General features: G+C 33.9%; 1 protein-coding gene across 3 annotated transcripts in view; it reads left to right on the top strand.

The window, feature by feature from the left end:
• TMTC3 (transmembrane O-mannosyltransferase targeting cadherins 3) overlaps positions 1–14,040 on the top strand; it is a 302,048-nt gene that overhangs the window by 8,935 nt on the left and 279,073 nt on the right. For all 3 annotated transcript variants that reach the window (XM_060165029.1, XM_060165030.1, XM_060165031.1), the window contains exons 2-5: positions 4,326–4,542; positions 7,183–7,401; positions 8,784–8,883; positions 13,860–13,975. In XM_060165029.1, coding sequence (XP_060021012.1) covers positions 4,354–4,542; positions 7,183–7,401; positions 8,784–8,883; positions 13,860–13,975 — 624 coding nt within the window. In that variant the 5' untranslated portion in view covers positions 4,326–4,353. The remainder of the gene's footprint in view (positions 1–4,325; positions 4,543–7,182; positions 7,402–8,783; positions 8,884–13,859; positions 13,976–14,040) is intronic.

Raw genomic sequence — 14,040 nt, 5'->3', positions numbered from 1 at the left:
GTATGTTCCTATTACCATTTTCTTAATTTTGGGGGGTTTGTTTTTGTTGGTCCTTTTCTTCTCTTGTGTTTTCCACTTAGAGAAGTTCCTTTAGCATTTGTTGTAGAGCTGGTTTGGTGGTGCTGAATTCTCTTAGCTTTTGCTTGTCTGTAAAGCTTTTGATTTCCCCATTGAATCTGAATGGGATCCTTGCTGGGTAGAGTAATCTTGGTTGTAGGTACTCCCCTTTCATCACTTTAAGTATATCATGCCACTCCCTTCTGGCTTGTCAAGTTTCTGCTGAGAAATCATCTGTTAACCTTAATGGGAGTTCCCTTGTATGTTATTTATCATTTTTCCCTTGGTGCTTTCAATAATTTTTCTTTGTCTTTAATTTTTGCCAATTTGATTACTATGTGTCTTGGTGTGTTTCTCCTTGTGTTTATCCTGTTTGGGACTCTCTGTGCTTCCTGGACTTGGGTGGCTATTTCCTTTCCCATGTTAGGGAAGTCTTCTGCTATAATCTCTTCAAATATTTTCTCAGGTCCCTTCTCTCTCTCTTCTCCTTCTGGGACCCCTATAATGAGAATGTTGTTGCGTTTAATGTCCCAGAGGTCTCTTAGGCTGTCTTCATTTCTTTTCATTCCTTTTTCTTTATTCTGTTCTGCAGCAGTGAATTCCACCATTCTGTCTTCCAGGTCACTTATCTGTTCTTCTGCCTCAGTTATTCTGCTTTTGATTCCTTCTAGTGCATTTTTCACTTCAGTTATTGTATTGTTCATCTCTGTTTGTTTGTTCTTTATTTCTTCTAGTCCTTTGTGAAACATTTCTTGCATCTTCTCAATCTTTGCTTCCATTCTTTTTCCGAGGTCCTGGATCCTCTTCACTATCATTATTCTGAATTCTTTTTCCGGAAGGTTGCCTATCTCCTTTTCATTTAGTTGTTTTTCTGGGGTTTTATCTTGTTCATTCATCTGGTACATAGCCCTCTGCCTTTTCATCTTGTCTGTCTCTCTGTGAATGTGGTTTTTGTTCCACAGGCTGCAGGATTGTAGTTCTTCTTGCTTCTGCTGTCTGCCCTATGTAAATACTCTTAAACATTATAAGTACTCTAAAAATCAAATATATCTTATTCCCAAATATAATTTCAAAGTATTAAAACCATAGTTTTAATTTACTTATTTTTCCTCTATTAATTTTAAAGTTTCTTTTTGTGAGAACATTTAACCAAACAGTAGTTTGTCACCCCAACCTGAGAGGTTTCTGACCCCATACACAAGACTTGATTTTCACTACCCGATGGTGGATATCCTGACTTGTTTTGTTTTTCTGAATTACAATTACACACACACAGTTTAAAGGGAAAATAGTTCTTTATGCTGTGTTTAAACACATCACGTGTTCTGTCAGTTATATCCTCTTGGGACTGTCATTCAGGAATGTGCTGACCTATCTCATTGTTGCCTGGGTAGTAGACCTGCTTGCATGGCTATAGTTCTGTGTAGCATCCTTTATCTCCTGATTTCCCTATCTTTATGTTTCTTAGTATACTTCCTCATGTTATTGGGGTATCTCTTCTATTAGTTTCCTGAGAAGAAAAACATTAGAGGTACATTTTTGAGACCTTGAATGTTTTAAAGTATTTTTATTCTACTTTCTACTTGGCAAATTTGGGTTTATTAATATAGAATTTTAAGGTGGAAATTATTATCCATCAGAAATTTGAAGCATTATTCCCTTTTTGTTTTCTGAATTTCACCCCCCCACCCCCCCCACCCCCGCCAGCTTCTAACGTTGTTGGTAAAAAAAAAAAAGTGATTTATTTGGATTCGTAACCTTTGGTATGGAACCTGCATTATTTCTTTCTGGAAGCTTTTAGTACCCTCTCTTTGTTTCCAGTGTTGTAAAATTTTATAAGATTCTGTTTTCAATTGGTAGAAGATAGCTGGAGGGTCTAAAACTATACTAAGAAGGGTATCGAGGGTTACTCTTCATTGCAGTGCACGGGCTTCTCATTGTGGTGGCTTCTCTTGTGGATCATGGACTCTAGGCATGCCGGCTTCAGTATTTGCAGCACAAGGGCTCAGTAGTTGTGGCACATAGGCTTAGTTGCTCCGTGGCATGTGGGATCTTCCCAGAACAGGGATCAAACCCATGTCCCCTGCATTGGCAGGCAGATTCTTAGCCACTGCCCCACCTGGGAGGTCCATCTGTTCCTAGCCCTACTTCCTGAGATCCTTGGCATCAGTTTTTGAGATGATGCCGGCAGGAGTGCAGAAAACTTTTTAGCTTTTCCCCCTTCAGGTAAGGATTCACTTTCTTGATCTCTATTGAGTCACTTATTAAACATTTTACCTTTCCAGCTTCCAAAATGTGCTGTGGTTTCCTCTCCAATTGTCTTTATCCTTGTGAATTTATAGCCTTCCTTTTTTAAAAAAATATTGACTGTCATTTTACTGTGGTTGAGAAGTTGAGCCAGATCTCTCCAATCTTTAAACACACACCATCAACTTTTTTTTTGATAATAATGTGTACAAGACCATACCATTTAGAGATGCTAAATTTCTTCTGGATTCAAGATAAACTCTTAGGTAATTTTTCTGTTAATTGAAAACCAGACTTCTTCAAAAGGAACAGCTAATTTCCTTTCTGATTTGTTGGTTTCAGTTTAACATTTCTTTTAAAAGTCTAATGTATTCTGAAATTTTTCTGTCTCATTCTAAAGAAACTTCAATACCTTCCCATAGGTGTTTATGTATATATATATATATATATATATATATATATACTTATACAGCTCGTATCTTGTTTAAGGTCTCTACCTTATTCTTCTCTGATCTGACAAGAATTCCTGCAGATATATCTCTGGTTCCAGATCTTCTGGCTCTGTGAGTGATATATTAATTTCCTATTGCTCCTATAACAAATTAACACAAATGTAGTAGCTTAAAATAGCAAATTTATTATTTTACAGTTCTGGAAGTCAGAAGTCCAAAATGGATCTCACTAGACTAAAATTGAGATGTCAGTAGGGCTGTGGTCCTTTTAGAAGCTCTAATGAAGAATGTATTTCTTTGTCTTTTCCAGCTTCTAGAGGCTGCTGTCAATCCTTAGCTTGTGGCCCACAGGCAGCCATCATATCACTCTGACCTCTGCTTTTTCAAGTCTCCTGCTTCCCTCATTCATTTGTGAGGTCTCTTATGATTGAATTGGCCCACCCAAGAAAATCTAGGATAATTTCCTTATCTCAAAATCCTCAATTTAATCACACCTATAAAGTTTCTTTTGCTCTGTAAGGTAACATATTCACAGGTTCAGATGATTTACATATTTGGGGGACCATTATTCTTCCCTCCACAAGTGATAACACTAAAGTGATACTAATGACACTACTCAAGCTAGAAAAGTATCTCATCAGCTTGTTTTTTTAGAGTATACCTTCAAACCTTATTTTTATAGTAGGGTTGATTCACCAGTATCCTCCAGTTCATATAATTCTTTTTACTCTATAAACATTCCCTCACTGAATCTTTTCTACAGCAATGACTTAGTTATGAATTGTCATGTATGAAGACCTGTCTCTAGATTAAAAGCTTTTGTTGCAATGGGAAGAAGAAAAACCATAGTTTATATCTGTTTCATAAACTACTCCTATGCCCCAGGGGCCAAGCAGATAAGATAAGTCCATCAAATAACTCAATCCAGTAAAAGATAAAGGAACAGTAGTTAAACTGGCTAGTATACAGTTAGCATAAAGGCATGCAAGACAAATATTTTTAAAAGGCTTTTGATCAAGCTGAACAGGGCTTCAGGCTACAAGTTTGGACTCCTGATTTAGGTAATAGTTGATCTTTATAGTCATAAGGTACTTAAACAGCTTTATTTACATTTCAGAAAACCCATGATCAGTGTCTTTTTAAGTATGTATTTGTTTTCCCACAAGGATTCATTTAGATACTGCTGGAGCACATCATGCCAGGTTTTTTTTTAGATATCTTATATATATTTGTTTCCCAGGTGACCTGACCTGTGACAGTTGATAAGGAGTTCACTATCTAGTTAGCTAAAGAGATAGGTTTAAAGATTGAGTGATGTGATAAAAGGCTGTATTAGAGGTATGAAAACACATATGAAAGAGCAATTAATTCTGTCTTAGGTTAGGAATATGGAGAGGTGGTCAGCTAATACTCCTTAAGTGGGTGGAATTTGAACTGAGCTTTAAAGAATTAATTCTCTGTGAGAATTAGCATTCTATCTTTATTTTGCTTATTCTTCTATTAAAACTATACTTATTAGAGAAAAAAATGTTGCTTATTTCATTTTATCTTCATGATTTTCCCTTCCAGATTTTGTCCACAAGTGCTTGTGGAAAAGATGGCTGATATTAACCTAAAAGAAGTAACCTTAATAATAGGCGTAGTTGCTGCTTGCTATTGGAACAGCCTCTTTTGTGGTTTTGTTTTTGATGATGTGTCAGCAATACTGGATAATAAAGACCTGCATCCATCTACACCTTTAAAAACTTTATTTCAGAATGATTTCTGGGGAACCCCTATGTCTGAAGTAAGTATATATTACTTATATGTATCTCAGATTTTAAATTATTCCGGTAGTTTAGTACTCCTAATTTTTTATCAACATTGCATTGCCATCATCATAGTAATTATGGATTTTTTTCCTCAAAAATTTTGTACGAGACATGTTTGTAATAAATTAGATAGGAAGTTGAAAATGTGATCATATTTTTTATAGTACTTGATTCTTTCCTTGGTTGTGTACCTTGGCTTAATCTCTTTAAAAATAATATATATGTGTAAAAACCAAATGTGTTAGAACAGTAGGCGTAACACAAATCTAACTGAATTTATTTCTCTTTTTTCTCTCTTATGAGTCAGGCAGAAGAGATGACTGCTTGTGGTATTTAACCATTTAAAAATATATGTAACTTCAATATAAATAGATAAGACTTTAAGGGTAAAAATGCTAAGTATACATATTGCCTACTTTTCTGCAGAAAAAATGATTTATTAAAAATTTTAATTTGTGCCATATCTCCTACCTAATATTTAATTTGATTTTATATTGAGAACCCAAAAGTTTAGTTCATGTTTATGGAGATATTTTTACTTTGCCAGTAACTTTATTTTGAAGGTCACTGGATTAAATCTTTGTTAGCTTGGGATCATATAGATAGATTCTAATTTTAGTTCTATCATGTAAAAGCTGTGTGAAATAGGTGGGAACACAGCTTTTAGATGACTGAGGCATTTTCCTGATCTATAAAAGAATAATACCTTGAGGATTAATTAATCTGTCTGTAGTACATAGCACATAGTTGTTATGTGCTAACAACTTAACATAACATATAAACATAACATAACATATAACACTTTTTGTCATTTGTCATTCTTGGCCCCTTTCTGCATTCTCCAAATCTGGAAGCTTCTCAAGGAGGGGTATGGAATCTTTCATTCCTCTCGTCACAAACAAATATTTTTTCTTATTAAATAAGCAGATTATTTATTTTCCTGCAACCTTTCCTATTCTCACCGAATTCTAGCCTTTAGAAGAAATAAGTCTTTTGATAACAAGGGGAAAATATGGTACTATTATAACATATATTCTAGATAATTTATTCCCCTCTACCCATACCCTTTATCCCCAGAGACTCTTAGAAATATGTCCATTCCCCCAATTTATGCTAATATCTATTTTGATTTTAATCATGTCATTAGATTTTGACCTGAAAGGTTTGAAACCAAAAGGTTTCTACAACATTTTTCTGCTTTCTGTTACAAGTCATTTCAGTTCAATACATTGCCTTTAAAAACAATTTTGTATGCTTGGGGTGAAATTCGAAGGATGTACAGGAATTAGCCAAGCAGGAAAATGCATTCTAGGTAGATAGCACTCATGTTGTGTATAGTGAATACAGACAGAGTTATTACAATGCTTTTAATTTCAGAATGGGAACTGTTTGTTTCTTGTGCTTCCTAATGTTCCCTATTGGGGATGAGCAGGCTTAAGTCTATAGCTATATACCAGAGTTACAGCAAAATATGGTAAGAGGTAGGAGAGCAAAGAAGGTGAGTGTGGATGCCTTTATAAAAAATTACAAGAATAGGGCTTCCCTGGTGGCGCAGTGGTTGAGAATCTGCCTGCTAATGCAGGGGACACAGCTTCGAGCCCTGGTCTGGGAGGATCCCACATGCTGCAGAGCAACTAGGCCTGTGAGCCACAACTACTGAGCCTGCGCGTCTGGAGCCTGTGCTCTGCAACAAGAGAGGCTGCAATAGTGATAGGCCCGCACACCGTGATGAAGAGTGGCCCCTGCTTGCCACAACTAGAGAAAGCCCTCGCACAGAAACGAAGACCCAACACAGCAAAAATTAATTAATTAATTAATAAACTCCTACCCCCAACATCTTAAAGAAAAATTACAAAAAATAAATAGGATAATATTTTATATCTTTTTAACTTGTGTGTTTGATTCTTAAATCTGGTTTGATTTTGTCTTAGAGTAAAAATATTTCTTGTTAAATATAACTTTTAGTTTATAAAGAAATTCAGTACCTCACATAGAATTTGATTTATTGCCAATAGAGACTGCAATAACAAAGGTATCTATTCTCTAAGAAAGTTTTTGCTCTTGTATTACTCTCTGTGTAGTATGTTTGGTTTAATATATTCAGGTTTATACATTATGGAGGTGTCGTTTCAAAAGACAACTAGACAGTACCTTTTTGAGTCATCATTGTTTAAACTGCACTGGGTAAGCATTCTGTTCTTATGTTTTCTTTTGAAGATCTAGCCAGCAGTTACATGAATGCTTGTATTGGTAATAGTTTGGGTAGCTGGTTTTGGAGAGAAATCCTATGCTACAACTTGATTAATATCACTATTGTCCTACTTTTTTAAATTTGTGTATTGAAGAGGAATTAGTAGTTAGGTCTTCTTTTACTGTTAATTCTTTGACTACTATATATCAGAGATGAAATTGCCTTGTTTTTGTACAAAGGAAATAGGAAAACACAAAAAAAACCCACATAGAGCTATCTTTTATGTTTGTATTATTCTTGGGGCATTTCATTATTTTACTGTTATTTCTCAGCCAAATGTAGTAAAAGCAGTGATTAGTTTATGTACCCAGAAGGACCGAGATACTTTAATAATCAATGATTGATGGTTCTTTTTTCCTTTTAGGAGAGAAGCCACAAGTCTTACCGTCCCTTAACAGTATTGACGTTTCGCTTAAATTATTTGTTTAGTGAACTGAAACCTATGTCATATCATCTCCTAAATATGATTTTTCATGCTGTGGTTAGTGTGATATTTCTTAAAGTCTGCAAACTCTTTCTGGATAACCGGAGTAGTGTGATTGCTTCTTTACTTTTTGCAGTGCACCCAATACACACAGAAGCAGTAAGTAAAACTATAAATTGATGTTTTTTGCATTATTCCTGTACGTGTCTATAATGGTATATATTTTTAAGGAAAAAAAAAATTAACCATGACTTTAATCCAAGTATTTGAAGACTCCTATTGGTACAGTGTCTTAACTTATTAGTGTAGAGTCTAACTTTCCTACTATGTAAAATTTTTTAAAACAAATTTTGAAACAAACATTTATTCAAGAACATAAGATGTAAATCACTCAACTTTAGTGATGTAAAATATAAATGAATACAGTAATTTTCTTTGCTAATTTTTATATGAATAAAGATTTTAAATATTTGTCAACTTGGCATTTTTTTTGTTTCAAAGGACAGAAAATAATAAGAGAAACTTATGTAAGGGATGAAAATTTATCAAAATACATGCAGACATGGACAGATATCGTAACAGATGATGCTCAGTAATTTCTTATTGTCTATTGCCATGTGTTTAAAAATTGTGAGCTGTCTCTACTATTGCCAATATGCTCATCACCAGCACATTCACAAACTATAACTGTATTTTTCTTGGTAATCTTGAGACTCCGGAATTGCCTCTCAGCAGAGCAAAGAGGACTCTATTCAGTTGCTTTGTTACAAGCTTTCAATTTTAAACAAGAGTCTGTATGCTTAAACTCTGCCGGGGTATGTGTGTCTGTGTCTGTGTCTGTGTCTGTGTGTGTGTGTGTGTGTGTGTGTGTGTGTGTGTGTGTGTGTGTGTGTGTGTGTGTGTGTGTGTGTGTTGGAGGGGAGTTGTGCGTCTCTCCCAGTATCTTGAAACTTTTGGTGTCTAGCTGAACAATTTTCTATACAGCTACAAAAATAATAGGTTGCTTTAAGTTTTATAGTGAGTTCAGAATACTTTAAAGGGATTTGGGGGCTTTATATTTAAATTTTTTGAATTTAAAAGGATGTTTTAAAGTTTATTGTCTTTTTAAATTTTAGTTTGCAGGTTTATTTGTGAGCTATAATGTATTGAGTTTATTATATTTTTGTATTTTAAGAACACTTGTATTTTAAGAAAACATGTAAGAACTACATCTAGATAGTGTACTATAATTGTGTAAGATGTTACCATTAGAGGAAGCTGGGTAAAGGGTAAACAGGACTTCTCTATACTATTTTTGCGACTTCCTCTGAGTCTATAATTACTCCAGAATAATAAAAGAACTGTTACAGTCACTGATAAATTTACTTTTATAGAAGACATACAAATTCACCACATGAGGGCACTCAAAGAATGCTTAAAAAACAGAAATGTGCACTTGAAAAGTTATGGCAGTTTAATTTCTAATTCAACTGCTGTTGCAATTATAGTTAAATTTTCAAGATGCTTTTTATTAATATGAACCCCTCTCCTTCCCTTTCTAGGTAACAGGTGTTGTAGGAAGAGCAGAACTTTTGTCATCTATCTTTTTTCTAGCTGCATTTTTGTCATATACCAAATCAAAAGGACCAGATAATTCCATAGGTAAATGTCTAACATTTAACTTTTTACTTTAGCTATAAAACTCGATCAAGTAATTTCTGTTTACTTCAAGTGGTTCTTATAAAACATATGCCATTTTTGGTATTTATCTTTATATATCATGCTATTGTACTTTAGCATCTATGGACATAAGAAAAGTATGTGACATTGTCAATATTAAAAATTACTGTTTGTAGTTTATATTTTATCATGACTAACAGTTTCTATTTGATCTAATTTTTAAAAATTTCCCTAGAATATAAGAGTTTTAGGATCATTCTTAGTTCCATTTGCTGTTACCTGTAAATGATGAAGTACCAATACTCCAGTTGTCTTTATATAGGTAACACATGTGAAGGCTATGAATTGTATTGTTTAGGCAAAGTTAAAAGCCTGTTAGAGTATAACTTTTATTATGTGTTGATCATAGTTCAGCTATTTAATGAGTCCCCTCCATGTAGCCCACCCTGGAAAATGCTTTGTATACATTAACCCATTAGCGCTAATGATGTCAGAAAACAAATTCCAGGCAATAAAATGATTTATTAAGAGTGTGGGCCCAATGTGCATGAAAGGGCACATACTGTGAAGCGCATTATGACCTTAACCTGTACTTGGTTAATCTTAAAATTTAATGCTGAGTTTTTTTTCTGTGTTGTTGGAGAATTTTCTCACTATAAACCCAAGGCACTGATGATAAGGAGCTTAATTTTGTATGTATGAAAACAAAGTTTCAAGAGAGAAGCAATTTAGTTAAACAGCTTCTTAGATTTGTAATATGAGTAGGTTTCCCTCTTGATGCTATATGCACAATGCCTTCTTAAAACAGTTTTGAGTTCAGTATAACATAGTGGTTCAAAGCATGGACTCTGGAGTCTGGTTTCACATTTCAGGTCCACCATTTAGTAGCTCCATTTACTATGTTGGTCAGATTACATAACCTCTCTGTGCTTTAGTTTCTTTATAAAATGTAGATAATAATAGTCCCTACCTGTTGAGAAGGATTAGTTGAGTTAAGCATGTTAAGGGATTTAAAGCAGTACTTGGCTCATAGGAAGTGGTGTCCCTATTTTTCCTGTTGCCTGTAATGCAGTGAGAGGTAGTTCAGTAGCTAATATAGAATTGCAAACTAATATCATCTTTAAATACCATCCTAAGCAAAACATGAATGATAAACTTAGAAAATACTGTGAACTTCAAGACCATGATCAGGCTCCTGCCTATCTCTCTAAACATGTCTCCTGCATTTTTGCCCTAGTCACTTCACTATAGCCAAGCAGACCTTCTTGCTACTCTTAAACAAGTGAAGCACTGGCCTTTATACTTGTTGTACCCTCTTTCTTGAATTTTCTTCTTTTAGATCTTCACATAGTTGTTTCATTTATATTCTTTACATCATCAGGCCTCAGCTCAACGGTCTCCCTCTTAGAGAAGTTCTTCATTCTAACTAAAATATCCTTTCATTTTATTATATTTTTGATCCTTAATAATTTTACTTGGTCCTTTTTAATGATTTCATATTCTTTATAACTCCAGTATCTTTCCTTTAGAATTACTTATTTTAAGTTCTTAGTCTTTTCAGTTAATTCTTAATTAGTCATGTATGTTGTTATATTTGTGCTCTCTCTTTTATAACTGTGGTACCCTTCAGGTATCTACTTATTTTGGCTTGTGAGCTCAGGCCACATGTTCTCTGAAAGTTATCAACCACTGTGAGAAAGTGATAAAGAGAAAGACCAGCGCCACTCTGTCCATCTGGTGACTCATTAAAATCCAGGGTGGAGATCTCCAGGTTCCCCAGGGCCACTGTTGATCACTATTGTTACCATTCTACCAACTACCTGCTCTAGTCTCTTAAAGAGAATCAGTGTTAAGAACAGGCCAGTCTACCACCCCCCTGCATTTAGATGGAAGGTCTGTGGGTGGAAGAGACTGCTGAAGAGTGGTTGGTCATTTTGTACCTTTAAAAAAAATCTTACTCCTTATCCCAGCAGGGCTTCGGAAGTATTCTCATTTAATCCCTGGAACACCCACAACCTACGGTAGCTGCAGATTTCTACAGTGAAGGCGCAAATAATGATTTACCCAGGGCAGTCAGGATTGGCTAGGAAAAACGTTTAAAAAAAATCTTCTCACTCTCTGCTTTAGATGTAGTCCCTCGAAACACCCATGCAAACATACATGATGTTTAATATAACCTTCAATGCCCAGGAATTTCTCTCTTTTTTTGTTTTTAATATCTTAGAAGCCATATTTTCCTCTCACTTAATCTTTCTAGGCTTGATTTTGGGGAAAGGGGCTAACAGATCAACAGGTCATGCTAGTTTACCACTTGACCAAAACAAAAACCAAATCATGTTGCTTTCTATCCCTTTAACCTACATTTCTCATAAAACTCATTTTTAATCTAAAAATACATAATTTTTTTAACCCATTTATTGTTCTCTTACAATAGGATATAACCTTCATTAGAGTAGGTAACTTTCTCTCACTTTCTTATCTCCATTTCCTAGATGGTTCCTGGTATACAGTGAGTGTTCAGTATATATTTGTTGAGGAAATGATTAGGTGAATGAATATAATATATTTTAAATTCTAATTGAAAACATACTGAAACTTGCTCAGGACCTCTCTCTGTCCTCTTTTCCGCTATGGTATTTTGTACGCCACATTTCATTATTTCACTCCTGAGACCACAGTTTTGTCATCATCTTTGTATTCTCCATTCTATCTAAGGTATTTGTCCTATGCAAAGATTTTCAATTTGTAATTATTTAATCACTTCAAATTCTGGGTTATTCATGTCCCATACCCTTTTCACAAGCATCATTCATCTTAGGCCCTTTGCACTTGATTTTTCATTACTTTAGGTTTCTGCTCAAATGTCATCAGTAGCACCACTCATCTTCCCCCCTCCATTTTATTTCCCTTCACTTTCTGCTTTTCTCTATAATACTTAGGTCACCATTTGACAAAAAATATTTATTTATTGTTATCTCTCTCCCCTACAAATGCAGTAAATACTTAAAATAACTATTTAAATACATGATTACTGAAGGTGTGTACCTTTACACATGTAAAGTCAGCTTGGAAACATATTCTGAAATTGGAATAGATTTTGATGATTGAAATTGATTCTACACTTATACATGTATTTTTTTTTTCAGTGTCAACTTATTTAGCAGGGGTACTTGTTTTGGACAAAATCACACATGGTAACTTTAGCCACAGAGACCTGATTATAAAAATCAAAGTGTATATGTTCATAAAGTAATTTAGTCACCAAAGAACTGAAGTGACTGGTTTCAGCAAAACGTTTGCCTTTATTAGAACTATTAGTTGCTTACATTGAATCCAGCATCTTGGAAGGCAGCTGTTTGATTTCTCTTCCTTGGAGTGAAAATACAAATTAGTGAGAAGCTCTGAATTTAGTATCAGAAGAACCAAGTTAAAGTCATGGTCTCCTTATTGTGCATGACTCTTTTTAAACCTTCAAAATTCTTTCCTCATCTTAAAAATGAGTATGATTGCACCTGCCCTCATATCCCATAAGGTGATTGAAATGCAATGAAATATGCTAAACTGGTTATATAAACTGTTTAATATACCTATTTTCAAGGCCATTGTTTCCCACTAGTTTTTAATCTGTGCATACCCATTCAGGCATACCATTCTGTATCATCTGTATCATTCATTTGCCAAGCTTATTCCCTCCTCTATTCCTTTATTCATACATACCCCTTTCCCAATTCTTTCATGTCCTGTATATCCTTCAAGGTCCAACTTAGGTTCAACTTGTTTTGTAAATAATCATCTACTAATTTCTTTGCTCTGTGAATTTCTTGGTGACTTTAGCAGGATAGTTCAACCCTTGATATAATCTGTTACATTAATATTGATGGTTTAGGCCTAACTAGAATATGAGATACTTTTTTGAGGAAGGAATACTATTATATCAATACTTAGTATTTCCAATAGTGTTCTCATTTTTTTTTTTCAGTTGTTTTTCCTTTCGGTAATGTTACTCTATAGAGTATTTTAAAATTGAAAATGATTTCAAAAACAGATGTTTCTATATGAAGCCCAGTGACAAAAGAAAAATGTATTAGATTCATGAATTCTGTTCTTTTTTATACCTGGATTTAAGTTAGTTATTTGAGTTTACTTTGATTAATGTCCTTAATAAAAACTGAGGTTACACAATCAAAGTACCATATATTTCTTAAACTGGAAAAGAATTAGAAATCATATTTGCCAATAAGAAAACTAAAGCTCAGAAAAGTTGCCCAGAATCACAAAGCAAGTTAGTAGTAGATCCAGATTTACTCTCACAATTCATGGTTCTTTAATCAAATTACTACTGAGTAGTAGACATTTACTTAAAATTGATGAAGTAGGTTTTCCACTTAAATAGAACTTGTGAATATTCTGTTACAAATTTTTTAAAGAATAGTATTGATTTAAATGCTTATTGCTAACATGTTTTAGTTTTTATAGTCTTTTTTTAGTAAGAATGGTACTGTAGTTTGCCCAGTATTTTTCACTTTCAAGTTTTTTTTAATTACTCACAGATATAATAAAGTATATAGGTACCTCTATGATAATTTCAGGTATTTATCTTCATTTCAAATTGATAGTTCATTAATTACCACACTCAACCCTGTAAGTTTCTCTTCTCCAGATTGGCCACTCTACCTTTGTTTTTAAATGTTAGCATTTGGTTAGATAATTTTCCTGTCCACAAAAATTTTTTAGTTCAAATTATATATCTTGATTTTTTTAATATATAAAGCAAAAATTACAGCATTTCAATATGTTTTAAAATATAAAGTATGTCAGTGGAAAATAACAAATGTGAATATAGAATCACAAGTAAAGTTTTTCAGTAATGTCTAATAGTTATCTAACTTAAAATATCGTTTTATGATATTATAAAATTGTTTTGTGTGTTTTTATATTTTTCTGTTCTTAAATTGCAGTGTGGACTCCTATCGCGTTGACAGTGTTTTTAGTGGCTGTTGCAACACTGTGTAAAGAGCAGGGAATAACAGTTGTGGGAATTTGCTGTGTGTATGAAGTATTTATTGCCCAGGGGGTAAGGAGAAATCTAAATTTCCTTGTTGCTATCTTTTATCCTATTTGAATCAGATTATAATAAAC

The sequence above is a fragment of the Lagenorhynchus albirostris genome, chromosome 11, assembly GCF_949774975.1.
Source record: "Lagenorhynchus albirostris chromosome 11, mLagAlb1.1, whole genome shotgun sequence".
Classification (NCBI taxonomy): domain Eukaryota; kingdom Metazoa; phylum Chordata; class Mammalia; order Artiodactyla; family Delphinidae; genus Lagenorhynchus; species Lagenorhynchus albirostris.
The sequence above is the reverse complement of the archived record's forward strand: the minus strand, read 5'-3'. Positions and strand labels throughout refer to the sequence as shown.